Source organism: Vulpes lagopus, chromosome 14, assembly GCF_018345385.1.
Source record: "Vulpes lagopus strain Blue_001 chromosome 14, ASM1834538v1, whole genome shotgun sequence".
Classification (NCBI taxonomy): domain Eukaryota; kingdom Metazoa; phylum Chordata; class Mammalia; order Carnivora; family Canidae; genus Vulpes; species Vulpes lagopus.
Window position 1 is genome coordinate 17,080,173 of NC_054837.1, and position 13,669 is coordinate 17,093,841.

General features: G+C 47.7%; 1 protein-coding gene across 2 annotated transcripts in view; it reads right to left on the reverse strand.

The window, feature by feature from the left end:
* MYO18B (myosin XVIIIB) overlaps positions 1-13,669 on the reverse strand; it is a 256,479-nt gene that overhangs the window by 62,393 nt on the left and 180,417 nt on the right. For both annotated transcript variants that reach the window (XM_041729151.1, XM_041729150.1), the window contains exons 37-39: positions 12,164-12,247; positions 10,948-11,085; positions 8,374-8,559 (exon numbers count right to left, since the gene is read on the reverse strand). In XM_041729151.1, coding sequence (XP_041585085.1) covers positions 8,374-8,559; positions 10,948-11,085; positions 12,164-12,247 — 408 coding nt within the window. The remainder of the gene's footprint in view (positions 1-8,373; positions 8,560-10,947; positions 11,086-12,163; positions 12,248-13,669) is intronic.

Below are 13,669 nucleotides of genomic sequence, written 5' to 3' on the forward strand. Positions count from 1 at the left end.
GAAGGGTGGCTTCCCAATTATGTGTTCAGGGACATCATGTGGTTAGCTTGAAATCAGCCCTGGTGGGAGATTCGAACACACTACATACCAGGACTCACCTGCTCTGGAGAGCTGGTTGGTTGGGGTTTTATTTGTTTGTTTATATTTTTATTTATTCATTCATGAGATACAGAGAGAGAGGGGCAGAGACATAGGCAGAGGGAGAAGCAGGCTCCTCTCAGGGAGCCCGATTTGGAACTTGATCCCAGGACTCTGGGATCATGCCCTGACCCAAAAGCAGACACTCAGTCACTGAGCCACCCAGGTACCCTGAGCTGGTTGGTTGTTAAACTCCTACCAGCAAACTACTTACTGCCCTAAGCTTTCCTCCTGGCAATGCCTTCCCAAATCCAAATTCACTCCAACTTCTCCATCACATCAACGGGAGGTCTCCTCCTTATAGGGAGTATGGAAACCCCACCAACCAGTTCAGAAAGGAGACAAGACCCTCATAGCTAGCCCATCAGCTGTTTCAGATCTCACCTTCTTTTCCCTTTTGCCCCCTACCCCAAAGGTGGAAAATATACCCCCACGTAACAACCACTAAATAATTCATGGGCCATATATAATTGATGCTGGATTTAACAGAAGTAGAGCCGTAAGTGGTTGTCTATTAACTATTTATGATTTTGCCCGGGCAGCTGACAAGCCAGGCTCAGTGAGGAGATCACACCCATGCTCCCATGTTTTATTTAAACATTATTAAAAGTACACAGTCTGCAGCAAGGCCTTCCATTCCACTCAGAATTAGGTTATGCTGTGAAGTCACCTCTGGGGCAAGCCTAACATTGGGATTGGGATTTACTGGAATCACTCCTTTTCCCTTTGGGTGTAGGGAGTTAAGCTACCTTCTTCCTCCTGCTGTCCTTGAATTCTCTCCTCCTGATGGGTATGCCTCTCCTCTAGTTTTTCTGGGACCTTGGGTACATCCCATCACCCCCAAGTGGGGAGTATCATGAGCATTGCCTTCAGAGTTACTGCGAGGGTCATGTGAGAGCAGTGATCCTAATGGGGTGCTTTTGCTCCCCAGTGCACATTTGGCAATGTCTGGAGATATTTTTGATTGTGATGTCTTGTGGTAGGAGGGTGGGGGTGCTACTAGAGTCTAGTGAGTAGAAGCCAAGGAGGCTGCGAAATATCCTACAGGGCACAGGCCAGCCCTGCACCAGACAACTATCCAACTCCAAAAGTCAATAAGGCCTAGATTAAAGAATCAGAACCAATATTACTTTTTATGACTCAATTAAAAAAATACTCGAATGAGTAAATATTATGTACCTAAAACTTATTGAGGAGGAAAATGGGTTTGAGTCAGACAGACCTGGGTTCAGATTCTGACTCTGCCACTTGCTGGGAATATGGCTTTGGAGAAGTAGCTTAATTAAGCTTTCTGGCTTCCAGTTCCTTTACTGGTAAAATAGGGATAATTTGCTCAGAAGGAGAGGTTTGAATGAGAGAATCCATGTAACTGCTTAGCCCAGGGCCCAGGATGCAGTAAGTGATAAACAAGCACTAACTCCCCACAATATCACTACCATCAACCATCCTGGCCATGGGATGGGATGGGGAAGTAGAGCCGGTAGGTTTATGATAAAGTTTAAGCAGAAGGAGAATCAGAGTCAGAGGAAGAGGAAAAGACGAAAGGAGAAAGAATACAGTGTGATATCTATTAAGTCCCTACTGTGTGCTATCACTGGGCACTTTTATGTAAATCATCTCATTAAAATATATATATTTATTTATTTATTTTAGAAGTGGGAAGGGGTAGAAGCAGAAGGAGAGAGAAACTCAGGTAGACTCGGTACCAAGTGTGGAGCCCAACACAGAGCTTGACCTCTTGACTCATGAGATCCCAACCTGAGCCAAAACCAAGAGTCAGACTCTTAACCAACTGCACCACCCAGGCACCCCTAAATCACTTCATTTGATCCTCGCTGCCACCCAATAAGATCAGCTGCATTATATTCACCACCCCATTCCCATTTTATAGATGGTGAAGTGAGGTCCTGCCATGTTAATTTAGCTGCCCAAGCTCTCTGGCTTCAAGTCCAGGGCTCTTTCTACCATCCTATAAGTGAGATAAAGAGTGTTTCCCCAAAATTCATATCCACTGGGAACTTCAGAATGTGAGATTTTTGCAAACGGGGTCTTTGCAGATGTAATTAGTCAAATAATGTCATATGGGATGAGAGTGGGTCCTAAATACAATGCCTAGTGTTCTTATGAGAAAAGGAGAGAACACAGAGGCAGAGAAGAAAAAGAAGGCCATGTGGATGCAGAGCCAGAGGTTAAAGTTATGTTGCCACAGCCAAAGAACACCCAGAGCCACCAGAAATTGTATGAGGAAGAAAGGATTCTCCCCTAGGGCCTTCAGAGGGACCGTGGCCCTGCCAACAACTTGATTTCAGACTTCAGCCTCCAGAATTATGAAATAATAAATTTACGTTGTTTTAAGACAACCAGTTTTTTGGCAATTCATTACAGCAGTGCTAAGGAGCTAGGCATCCTTCCCCCACCCACACGCATGAGTCAAAGCAATTCTTTGGGGGAATGAAAGAGAAGGATAGAGAGAAAGAGGGAGGTAACATGCATGCACCTACGCAGGTGGTGGACAGGTGGGAGCTGAGGAATAACGAGGCCAGCAGAGGAGAACAGGTGTGGGGTGGGAGGAAGGGACTCAGCAGCTGGCATTCAGTGGAGGGAGCTGCAATGAGAAAGAAGGAAAGGATAGAAAGGAAGGGTGAAGAGTCAGTGCTTATGGCCCTATCTGTGGTGTGTCTCTGCCCTTCTGGAAACTTGACATTGCCTAACACACATCAGGCATTTGCTAGACATCTGCTGAATGCAGGTGTAAAGAGGCCACACTGAACAGGATTGGACAACTCCCCCAAAGCTGCCAGCCGATCCTGCTTTACCATTCAAGACACGCATCTTCCATGCGCTCTTCTCTGCATCTCCTGATTATACCAAACCACTTCCCCCTGTGCCCACAAATCCCATCTTGTATCAGAATCATTTAGGGTTGCGTCCATCTCCTCCTCTCAATCTTGAAATCTCCAGAGGTATAGTTCCTGGGCCAATCATGTCTGCATGATTTGGTAAACACAGAGGGAAGTAGGAAGACAGAGGAGACGCTTCACCTAGTAAGGGGTGGGGGTAACAGTAAGGAATTCCTGGAGGTGGGACCTGACTTGAGTTTGAAGGTTAAGTAAGCAGGCAGAGGGATGCATGGGAACAAAGATGGTGAGTCAAGAAATAACATGATGTTGGGTCTTTTCATACTTGAGTAGAATGTGCAAAGTGATAAGAGGCAGACAACCAAAGGCAGAACATCTATAGAGGCTAGATCGCAGAGGCTCTGAGAAGGAGCCTGGGTTTGGTTCTGAAGGCCATGGAGAGCCATGGAAGATTTCTTAGCAAGAAGATTGCCCAGGTAAGAACTGTTCTTTCCAGAAAGATCTTCTGCAGGGATGAATGCGAGTGGAGGGAGAATGAGGAGACAGGTTGAAAGGTAACTGTAGAGCCCCAGACCAAAGGGGATGGAGCTTAATTAAAGACAAAAGAAGCAGGGATAGGAGGATGGAAGGGGATGAATTTTTTTTTTTTTTAAAAAAGATTTTATTTATTTATTTATGAGAGACATACAGAGAGAGACAGAAACATAGGCAGGGAGAGAAGCAGGCTCCCCTGATGTGGGACTTGATCCTGGAACTCCGGGATCACACCCTGAGCCGAAGGCAGACGCTCAACTGCTGAGCCACCCAGGTGCCCACTGGGGATGGATTTTTAAAACAGCAGGCCTGGCCATTGATCTATGTGAGCCAGAGAGAGACAGGCCACTGGGATTTCTAGTGTGGGTCACTGGGTGGTGCACTAAGAGTAAACAGAAGTCCAATCTATGTTTTTCAAGGCCTGGGAAGCTTTAGAAAGACACCTGGCAGGGATCCCTGGGTGGCTCAGCGGTTTAGAGCCTGCCTTCTGCCTAGGGTGTGATCCTGGAGTCCTGGGATTGAGTCCTACATCGGGCTCCCTGTGTGGAGCTTGCTTCTCCCTCTGTCTGTGTCTCTGCCTCTCTCTCTCTCTCTCTCTCTCTCTCTCTCTCTCTCTCTCCCTCTCTGTGTGTGTGTCTCAGGAATAAATAAATAAAATATTTAAAAAAGAGAAAAAGACACCTGGCCCAGGAGAAAGTTAAGGGTAGGGAGTCGGGCCAAGGTACTGGAGGATAAACCCAATAAGTGCAGCCTCCAGAACAGGTGCATCTGGTGGAAAGCAAGCAGAGGATAGGCCTTCCTGTCACCATCAGCCCTTCTAGCTGCCCTTGACCTTCCTCGGTTACCCTGTTGTGGGGCTGAGGTGGTTTCCCCTGGGCTCTGTAACTATTGAAAAACAACAGGACATAAATCCACAGATGAGCCATCTCATGGCTCCCATGACAAAGGGACTTGAATGATTTAGAGCCAGAATATTCTTTTTCTCCATAATGGCTCCTGGAGTCGCCAGGAATAGTACATTTACTAAAATTAATGGCAAAACCTCATTTTTCTTTTTTCCGGGAAGAGAAGTTCCATCGACGGGGTAATTGATCCTGATCTGGACGTGCCGGTGGGCCAGCTAGGGATGTAAATCATTCACATGAAACAACTCGCAGCCTTTAAACCAACACCAACAGTGACAAATGGCACATTCTGGGACAGGCGGAAGGGAACACGAAAGGGAGATCCATCAACATCCTTCCCACTTCTCACCAGGGCCTGGCAGGTGGGATCTTTCTGGGGGTCTCCCATGGCAGAGCCATTTTTCAGCAGGATCAGGCTGACAGGGCAGGGTGGGGTCCTAGTGACACCTTTAGAGCTGGACACATGGGGACACCCATCCCACTTCCACCACTCCCAACTCTGCAGCCCTGGGCCAAGCCCTTCATGTGTCTGCACCTCCACATTCTCCACCTGCTGCGCTTGGTATCAATGTGAAGGAAAACCATGTCTGCAAAGGGCCTAAGCATTGAATGAATGAATGAATGAATGAATGCTTGGGCTGGAGCATTAAAAATTCATTCTATCCCTACCAGTAAGATTTGAATCTAAAACATGGAAAGTGCAAAGAGCAATGCTTTACTCAAAGAAATGGCTGTTGGCCAACAGTGGCCATGGTGTCACCTGGCTTTCTAAGAATCCTCCAAACCCTGGTGTACAGACAACTTGCTTTGCCTATAAACACTCTGAGCACCCCTCACAGAGAAATGCATATAATACATGAATACTGGTCTTTGTGATATCTTTTCATTCGGTGTGAGCTCCTCGAGGGCAAAGGTATGTATGTCTTGTTCCCTGCTGGATCCCTCAATATGGAGCACCAGGCATGGCCCATGGGAAAAGCTGAAGATACACAGTGAATAGGGAAAGAGCCAGAATGCTGACTACCTTGCAGAACACATGGCACCAGGGGCACCTAGGTGACTCAGTTGGCTGAGCATCTGCCTTGGGCTCAGGTCATGATCCCAGGGTCTTGCAATCGAGCCCCACATCTGGCTCCCTACACAGCAGGGAGTCTACTTCTTCCTCTCCTCCCTAGCTTGAGCTCTGTCACTATCTGTCTTTCTCTCAAACAGATAGATAAAATTAAGGAAAAAAAAGAACACATGAACAGAGTGGCTGCTCCCTTGTCTTACAGGGGCTGGAGGAAGGCAGACTGGTGGCTTAAACATGAACCCAGAGAGGTGAGATCACACTTGGGAAGCCTGGGGAAGTACCAGTATGCCACAATGATGGGAAGTTGGGACAGGAAGGGGGGCCTTGGGAACAGGGTGCTCCCACTGAGCTGTGCTTTGTCCATGCTGTGAGCTTCTACAAAGCGGGGGCTCAAAAAAAAAAAAAATAAAAAAAAAAAATAAAAAAAAAAAAAAAAGCGGGGGCTCTATGATTCCTTGCACTCCCTACCAATGCCCACCCCTACACTACGCCCATAGTTGGTGCTGAATAGACAAATGTTGAATAAATTGGTGAATAAATGATACGAGACAAAAGGACATCCTCTCTTCTCCCAGTGGATATATCCCGGGCTCTTAGGCAAGGAATGGATTTGAGGGCAAATGGCTTGGTGAGTTTGGGATACCTACTATTAAGCAGGGTCTGCCAGCCTGACAGTAGCCCTCTGAGCCTTGCTGATCCACAGAGTCACTGAAGAAACAAGCAATTCAGGGTCACTGCAGAACACCAGCAAGGCAGGAGCATGACCTCCTTTCTCACGGTGGATTGAAAGGCAGTCCCCTTAAACCAAAAATCCTCCTAGGACCTGTCAATGTGACCTTATCTTTTTTTTTTTTTTAAGTGTCTTTATGGATATAATTAAAGTAAGGATCTCAAGATAAAATCCACCTGGATTCAGGGGGAATCCCTAAATTCAATTATAGGCATCTTTTTAAGAAAAGGGCAAAGGGATATTCAAGACACACATACACAGAGACAACCACCACATGAAGACCAAGGCAGATATTGGAGAGATATGGCTGCAATCCAAGGAATCTTCAGTGGGAGTGTGTTACGGCCCACACCTTGATTTCAGACCTTTGACCTTTAAAACTGTGAGAGAATAAATTTCTGTTATTTTAAGCCACCCAATTTTTGCTACTTTCTTAAGGCAGCCCTAGGAAACCAGAGATACACCAAAATGAAGGGAAGAATTCAGTCTTGGTAAACTTATGCAGCATCTTGCAATCAGAAAGCAGAGAACGACACAGGTCTCATGTCAGCATACACACAAGCTTTGTGTTTTACAGCTTTTTGTTTTTATTTTGAATCCTGTATGAGGGTTGCTCTATCATCTTTTCAGTATTTCAGGGCCTTTAACGATCTTAACCTGTCCCTGGAAATGGAAATAGAGAAAGGAAAGGGAGACAGAGAGGGAGGAGAGGAGAGACAGGGAGAAAAGGAGAACAAAGAAAAGAGGAAGAAAGCCACTGTTTGATCTGACCGGCATGCCTGGGTGTCTGGCCAGTTAAAGAAGACATCAGAGGAGACGGGCTGGGATGTTCTCTTGCTCCCAGCCAGAGCTGGCGGGAGGGGAACTCAGCTGCATGAGAAACAGGGCTAGTGAATGAGGAAGTCATCCTGTCAACTGGAGGAAAGAGCCTTTCTCTCTCCCTGGCTATGGGAGGTGGAGGAACTGCCAGTCATGGAGCTTGGACTTTGTCTGGGAACCTGGGTCTCTGTGCAGAGCCTCACCTACCCCCCCCCCCCCCGCCCCACACGACAGCCACATTGATGGCTTGTCAAGGGCAAAGCTGATGAGAATGGCCCTGGCTGTGGCAGGCAGTGGCCCGAGAAATATACTTGCTGCAGGCAGACAAGTTGGTGAGACCTGTCACAAAACCAGAATGGACAGGGCGGGTAGGAGATAAAGACTGTGATTTAGAGACCTTCTGGGCAAGCTTTGGCAGGTGGCGGGTTGTCTCAGTGAAGGCTCTATAGCGGTGCCAGATGTCTCCCAGGTCACAGAAGCAGAAACCTGGAGTCTTAGGGATATTGGATCTCACGGGGAAAAGGAGGAACCAGCTCTCTCAGATGGCCTGTGATCCCTGTAGGAAACTCTCCTCAGAAAAATACCACGCATGATGGGAGAGACCTTCCCACTGGACATGAAACAAAATTTTTATCTGTTTTCCCCTTTTTCTTCTCTATGAAATTTAGTAAAATGCCAAACTCGACATTTTATTCATTCTTACTTTTTTATTATTTTACCTTTTTGTTCCCCATCCTGTTGGGAAACAGATTTTTAAGTGTTGTTTGGACCACACCAGGAAGCTAAGCATGGCTTAGTGAATAAAAGCACAGACTACAGAGTTGGACAGCCGGGGTTCAAATTCTTACTAGTGTGTGTAGCCTTGGGCAAATGAGTATAGTACTCCGAGCCTCAATTTGGCGTGTTGATGGCCCTTGCCTCAGTTGTCCCATCTGTAAAATGGGAATAACATTCTGACTTTGCAGGGTTGTTATGGGGATTCTATGACATGGATGTTAAGGCTCAGTGCAAGGTGGACATTTAATCAACGTTGGTTCCTTCCTCTCCCCACGAGGGTGCCCTGCCTTTGGAATGTGTGAGGCAGGAAAAGTCTAGAATCTGAAATGCACACAGGCTGGGTGGCCATCTAGCAGCAGCGAATGCGATTGGTCCACCTTGGACCCGACCCCAGAGCTTGCAGCCAATGGCAGCGTCATTTCTCTGCCCATCCCCTTCTGGTTTCTCCCTGCTTCCCAAAGGCCCTGGAGACCAGCTTGGAGGAGGCTCCCGCAGGGAAACCCTCCATCACTTGACAGCCAGCGTGGGGACAGCACTCACCAGCTCCATGCACCTGCGGCTGGCCTCCGCCTCCCGCTGCACCAGCTCCTCCATGTCCGCCTTCAGCTCCTCCAGGCGCCGCTGGTAATATTGGCTGCTCTCCCGCTGCTGGGACTCGGACTTGGCCGCCTGCGTGAGCTCCTCACCCATCTTGATCAGGCTGTCCCGAAGCCGGATCACCAGGACCTGGAGTCGGGGCGGAGAGCACACATCCCCCTCGTGGGTAGAGGCCAGAGGTGGGAGACAGGGGCCTCCAGGAAGAGAAATCCTGTGCTGAGTCTCTGGGCGTGTAAATAAGGTCATCAAGACGATAATCCTGATTTCTGATACAGAAATGAAGAATGTATTTTAAAAGCCTGAGAAAATGATAATTGCTATACCGCGGGGCAGCCTGGCAGGCGGACAAGCACCCTGGCTTTGAATAGGTGCTAGGTTCAATCTCCACCACTACCTCTTCCTGGTTGTGTGAACCGTGGGCAGGTTATATAACCTCTCTGAGAGACAGGGATGACTGACAGTATTTATGTCCCAGGGAGACTGTCAGAATTGAAAATGTTATGTTATGCAGGACGCTTAGCTCAGTGCCTGGCACACAGAACATTCTAGATAAGGGTTGGGAATTATTAATATTTAGAGCAGCCCTCATCATTTTAGGAAGCTGTGTGGCAGGGAGCACATGATGCTGGGGAGTCAAAACCCCTTCTCCAGCATGGGTTCAGGTTTCTTGATTTGTAAAATGAGGTGTTTGATCAGATAATCTTATACGAGCTTCCACTCTAATGCTTTATGGCAATTTTCCTTTTTCTGGGGGGGAGAAACCAAGAGGACACAATGAGACAGTAAAGAGAAAGGAGCTGTGGCCATCACCATCGCTATAGAAAACAAACCCAAGTGCTGTTCTGCAGAATTCATTAGTTGGCCAACAAGCCTGGAGCCAATCGATTCTGATGGGCAAATACTCGAGTGTTGACCTAAAACTGAGCCCACATGAATATTTCAGGCCCTCGCTCTGGTGACTCTGAGCCCCTCTCTCCAGATCAGAGACTGAATAACAGTCTAAAAGAAAAGCTTTACTATTCAATTGCCCTTTGCTTTTCAAATAGCATTTAGCAACAATTTCAAAGGGCAGCGGGGGAAGGGGGCGGTATTAAAAGGAAGAAGAGCAGTTCTCAAATGGTGTCCCCCAAGGAACCTCTTCCTTTCAAGGGCCTGGGATTCTACTAAATTCAAATCATGGTGGCAGAGGGAGAATGTGAACTTGGACATAGACTCTGCCCCTGAAAATTTTTTTCTTATCATTTTATTTCTTCCTTCCTATCCCTTGATTATGCTAGAATCAAATTTTAAAAAAATCTGATAGAGCCCAACATTATGTATACTTAAAATGTAGTAGATCAAAGTTCCATGGTGATCTGCAGAAACCATTATGGCTTGAGGGATCCCTTGAGCTATTCCAGGAAACACTGAGGGTCAATGCAGGGAAGACTCTTTCTCTGTTCTTCATATATAGCAGCCTTCTTAGAGACAAAAGGTCTAACGGGGGCATCAGGAGAATATTCCCAAGTGAGGAATGCAGGCTCCCATTTCGAGGTGCACTATCATCCTGTGGCTCAGCCAGCTGATTACAGAGAAATTATAATCTGGGACCAGAAGGTCCAGCATCAATCTACCCCTGTCACTGACACTACCTGGTTTTATCTTGAATAGGTTACTTGAACTCTCTGGGGACCCCTTGGAGTTCATTCAGTGAGGCCTATGCTACCTGCCCCAAGGTGGTTGCAGCCAACATCCCAAGGTGTGGCTACTGAGAAACAGCTTTGACAGTGGCGACGTCCACTGGTGGTGGCTCGTGTCACTGGCCTGCAGAGCTGAATGTGAATGTCATTCACCCTGCCCCAGCCCATCCACATCTTACCTGCCCTGTTCAAGGTCCAGCATCAATGCCACCTCCTCCTGGAGGCCTCCCTGATTCCCCAGCTTGCAAAAGACCTCCATCCCCCAAGCCTCACAGCTCTCTCAGCATCTTATTTTATATTTCACCCACATCTCCAGACAAAAATCTGTTTCCGGAAAGCAGAATCTGCTTTGTACATCTGCCTTTCATGTGCCTAACACAGAACCTGGTACATCCTAAGTGGAAAATAAATTTCTGCTCAAAGTGAGTTTTGTGTGCCTAAGTGCATGAGGGGGTGGATGGAGATGGGGAAAATGGATCAACAGATAAAGATGAGGACAGACAGAGGGGTCAAGGAAGATCTGAAGAAAGGGAAAGACCAGAGGAAGAGAAGACAGACTGGAGAAAGGGGGAAAGAAGAGACAGAAGGGGACTGATGGATGGAGTGATGGCACATGGCCATGGATGGAGGGAGACAGAGGTGTGTGGGCTGGTTGGATAGGTACTTGTGGGACTGTGAGGTTGAGGGAAGGCAGAAAGGAGGGAGCAGGGGAAGGAACACGAATGGGAGATGCAGGAGGATTATGGATCCAAGGAAAGGCATGAGGAATGGCCAGAGGACGGACAAAGCGAACAGACTTGGCTCTAGGTCTAAGTAATATTTACATGGCCACTGATACCTCAAATCTCTTAATCTGCACTTTCTGGAATTCCGTCTTGTTCTCCAGGTCACAGATGACTGCCTCCTGCCTGCTGACAATGGCTCGATCCACGGTGGACTGCTCCAGGTACTCGATCCGCATCTGAGCCACCTGCAGCTGGAGGTGAACCCGAGAGGTCCGTTGGCCACCTGCTGGCCCCAAGTCCACCCAGCATCAAGACATAGGTGGGACTCGGCCCCAGGCCCATTCACACTGCCTCCTTCTTCGTTCACGTTCAAGGCACAAACACAGACGGTTGGTACCCTCACACCAGACCCTGCCCTCATGTCCCAGAGGCTGGAGGTGATGTTTCTGTGTCTTCAGCCTCTGATATAAGACTTTTCATCAGGTGCTTGCTCACCCTCCTCTCCCTGCTGTGTTAAGAGAGCAAAGCCAGTGTGTGAGCAGCAAGCTTGGGCATTCCAGGTCGGCACCGAGAGTGGGCTTGGGAGCCAAGCACGTATATCAGAGTCCAAAGTCAGGCTCTGCCATTTTCCAGCAGGAGGCACCTGGGCGGGCCAGTTCCCCTCCTCGAGCTCATTTTTTCATTTCTGTGTGTGTGGGAGGATTGAAGGCAATTAGTACCTGGTATATCATAAGTACCCAGCAGAGGCCTTGTGCTATTATTGTGGTGTTACTGTTGGTGTTACTCATGCCCATGGACATTTGCTCCCGGCCCCGTCACTTCGACAGAACCTCTTAGCAGGCACATGCAATAGTTCTAGAAAAGCTTTGAGAACTGCATGGATAAGAGCAGCCCACTAGCTAATGAGTGAAATTCAGGGGCATTTGAAAGAATCATGGCCTCAAAGAAAGATTTCACAAAGGATGAGGATCCTGTCTCATCCAGACCATCACTTTCTCCTTGGAAACGTTTCTCAGAGAAAGAAAAATCTTGTATTGGATGGCTGATGAGTTTCACTACACAAGACACATCTGGAGGCTGAATTGACATGAGCAAGTCAGTGTGTGTGTGTGTGTGTGTGTGTGTGTGCATGAGAGACAGAGAAAGAGAGAGAGAGACGGCTGGGATTGTTCTCAATTCATTTGCACAACTCAAGTTGAGTGAGTGGACGGATGGATGGATGAATGAGTGACAGTTTCCAGGATCTAAACAGGGAGGTTCTCCCCCCCCCCAAGTGAATATTTTCCTTCCTCCCCACCACCAGGGCAGCTCTGAGCTCTGAGCACGTACATGTTCCTGAAGTTTGTGCTTCTCTTTCTTGGCTTCTTCCAGCTGTAGCTGCAGTTCTTGGATCTGCCCAATGTCAGTAGCAGACTAGTGAGACAATAAATAAATAAATAAATAAATAAATAAATAAATAAATAACACCTTGAGACTTTGCTGGGGAACTACTGCTGGAAAGCCCTTCCCCCTACACCCCATCCCCAGATGTCTAAGACTCTCAGAGCCTCCATGACAATAGTTCATTCCTAAAAAATTACTCCTCGCCTCCTCCCCACAACGTTCATCATAATGCCTGCTGAGTCACTCCAGTTATATAAGCCCATGGCTTTGGTCAACCACCCAGCACACAGTCTATCACACACTCTTGAGAGCCCAGAAAGAAATGAGTCGTCATGGCCCCAGGGCCAGATTCTGAGGAGAGAGGACTCCCAAATGTCAGGTGACTGGGATACTGGCCTTGGCCTCTCTGCACCTCAGTATCCCCCATCTGTAAAATGGGCTGATAGGCTCTTCTTAGCTCCTCTACCTAAGGTTTGGTCAGAGATTAAATGAGGCAATGGAGACTATAAAGGTCCTCAAAAAGAAGTAGAACCAAACTGTTAAGCGTGATGATCTCCTAGGAGAGGGATTCCAGGGGGCAGGAGGGCCCCTCACTTTCTATTTTCCACATGTCTTTATTGTTTAAATTGCTTATAACATACATATGAACATACTGCTTTGAGTAATGGATCAAACAAACAAATTTCTCTTTGACCCAAAATAATTGTGAGTCACAAGGGCAGAAGATGGCATAGGCTATTTCTGTGATGGCTGTTCTGACGTTGAAGATATAATTGGCTATTATTGTTATCATTATTCCTCATTTAGTAGAAATTCCCAAAGATTCCATCTGGGGAGGATGCATTTGAAGTCTGGCAGGCACTGTACCATGGATCCCCTCTGGGGCACAACGTGGGAAAGACACTCATTACTCCTGGAGGGAGCTGCTCTCTCTTCTTATGCAGATCAGAAAGCTGCCAGGGATCCCCATCGCTCATCTGTTGGCTCTATCTCAAAGCCTCTGCTGCACCCCAGCCTGCCACCGTGCCTCCCGATGTGTCCTGGGTCCCCGTCTACCCATGTCCACTCCATGTCCCTGGTACAAGCCGACCACAGTTTTCATTCATCCACCAGCTGTTTACCAGGTGCCCTACTCCACGGCAGCCACCTTTCTAGGCTCTGGCTTACAGAGCTGGACAAGACAGGAGAATCTGGGGGTGGCATCCTGGCTGACCCTTTCTCTCCTGCTCTTGCCCCTGAAAAATTTGCCAGTGATTCTCATCACACATAAAATAAAATCCAAACTCATCTCAGCCTATGAGCCCCTGTTCTGGCCCTGCTCTGCTGGCCTCATTGAGCTCAGCTCGTGCCACACTCTTCTTGCTGGCCTCCTTCCAGCCTCTCAAATGTACCATCTTCGGCCCTTTGCACACACTGTTCCTTCTGCCTAGAACATTTTCCACACAACCCTTA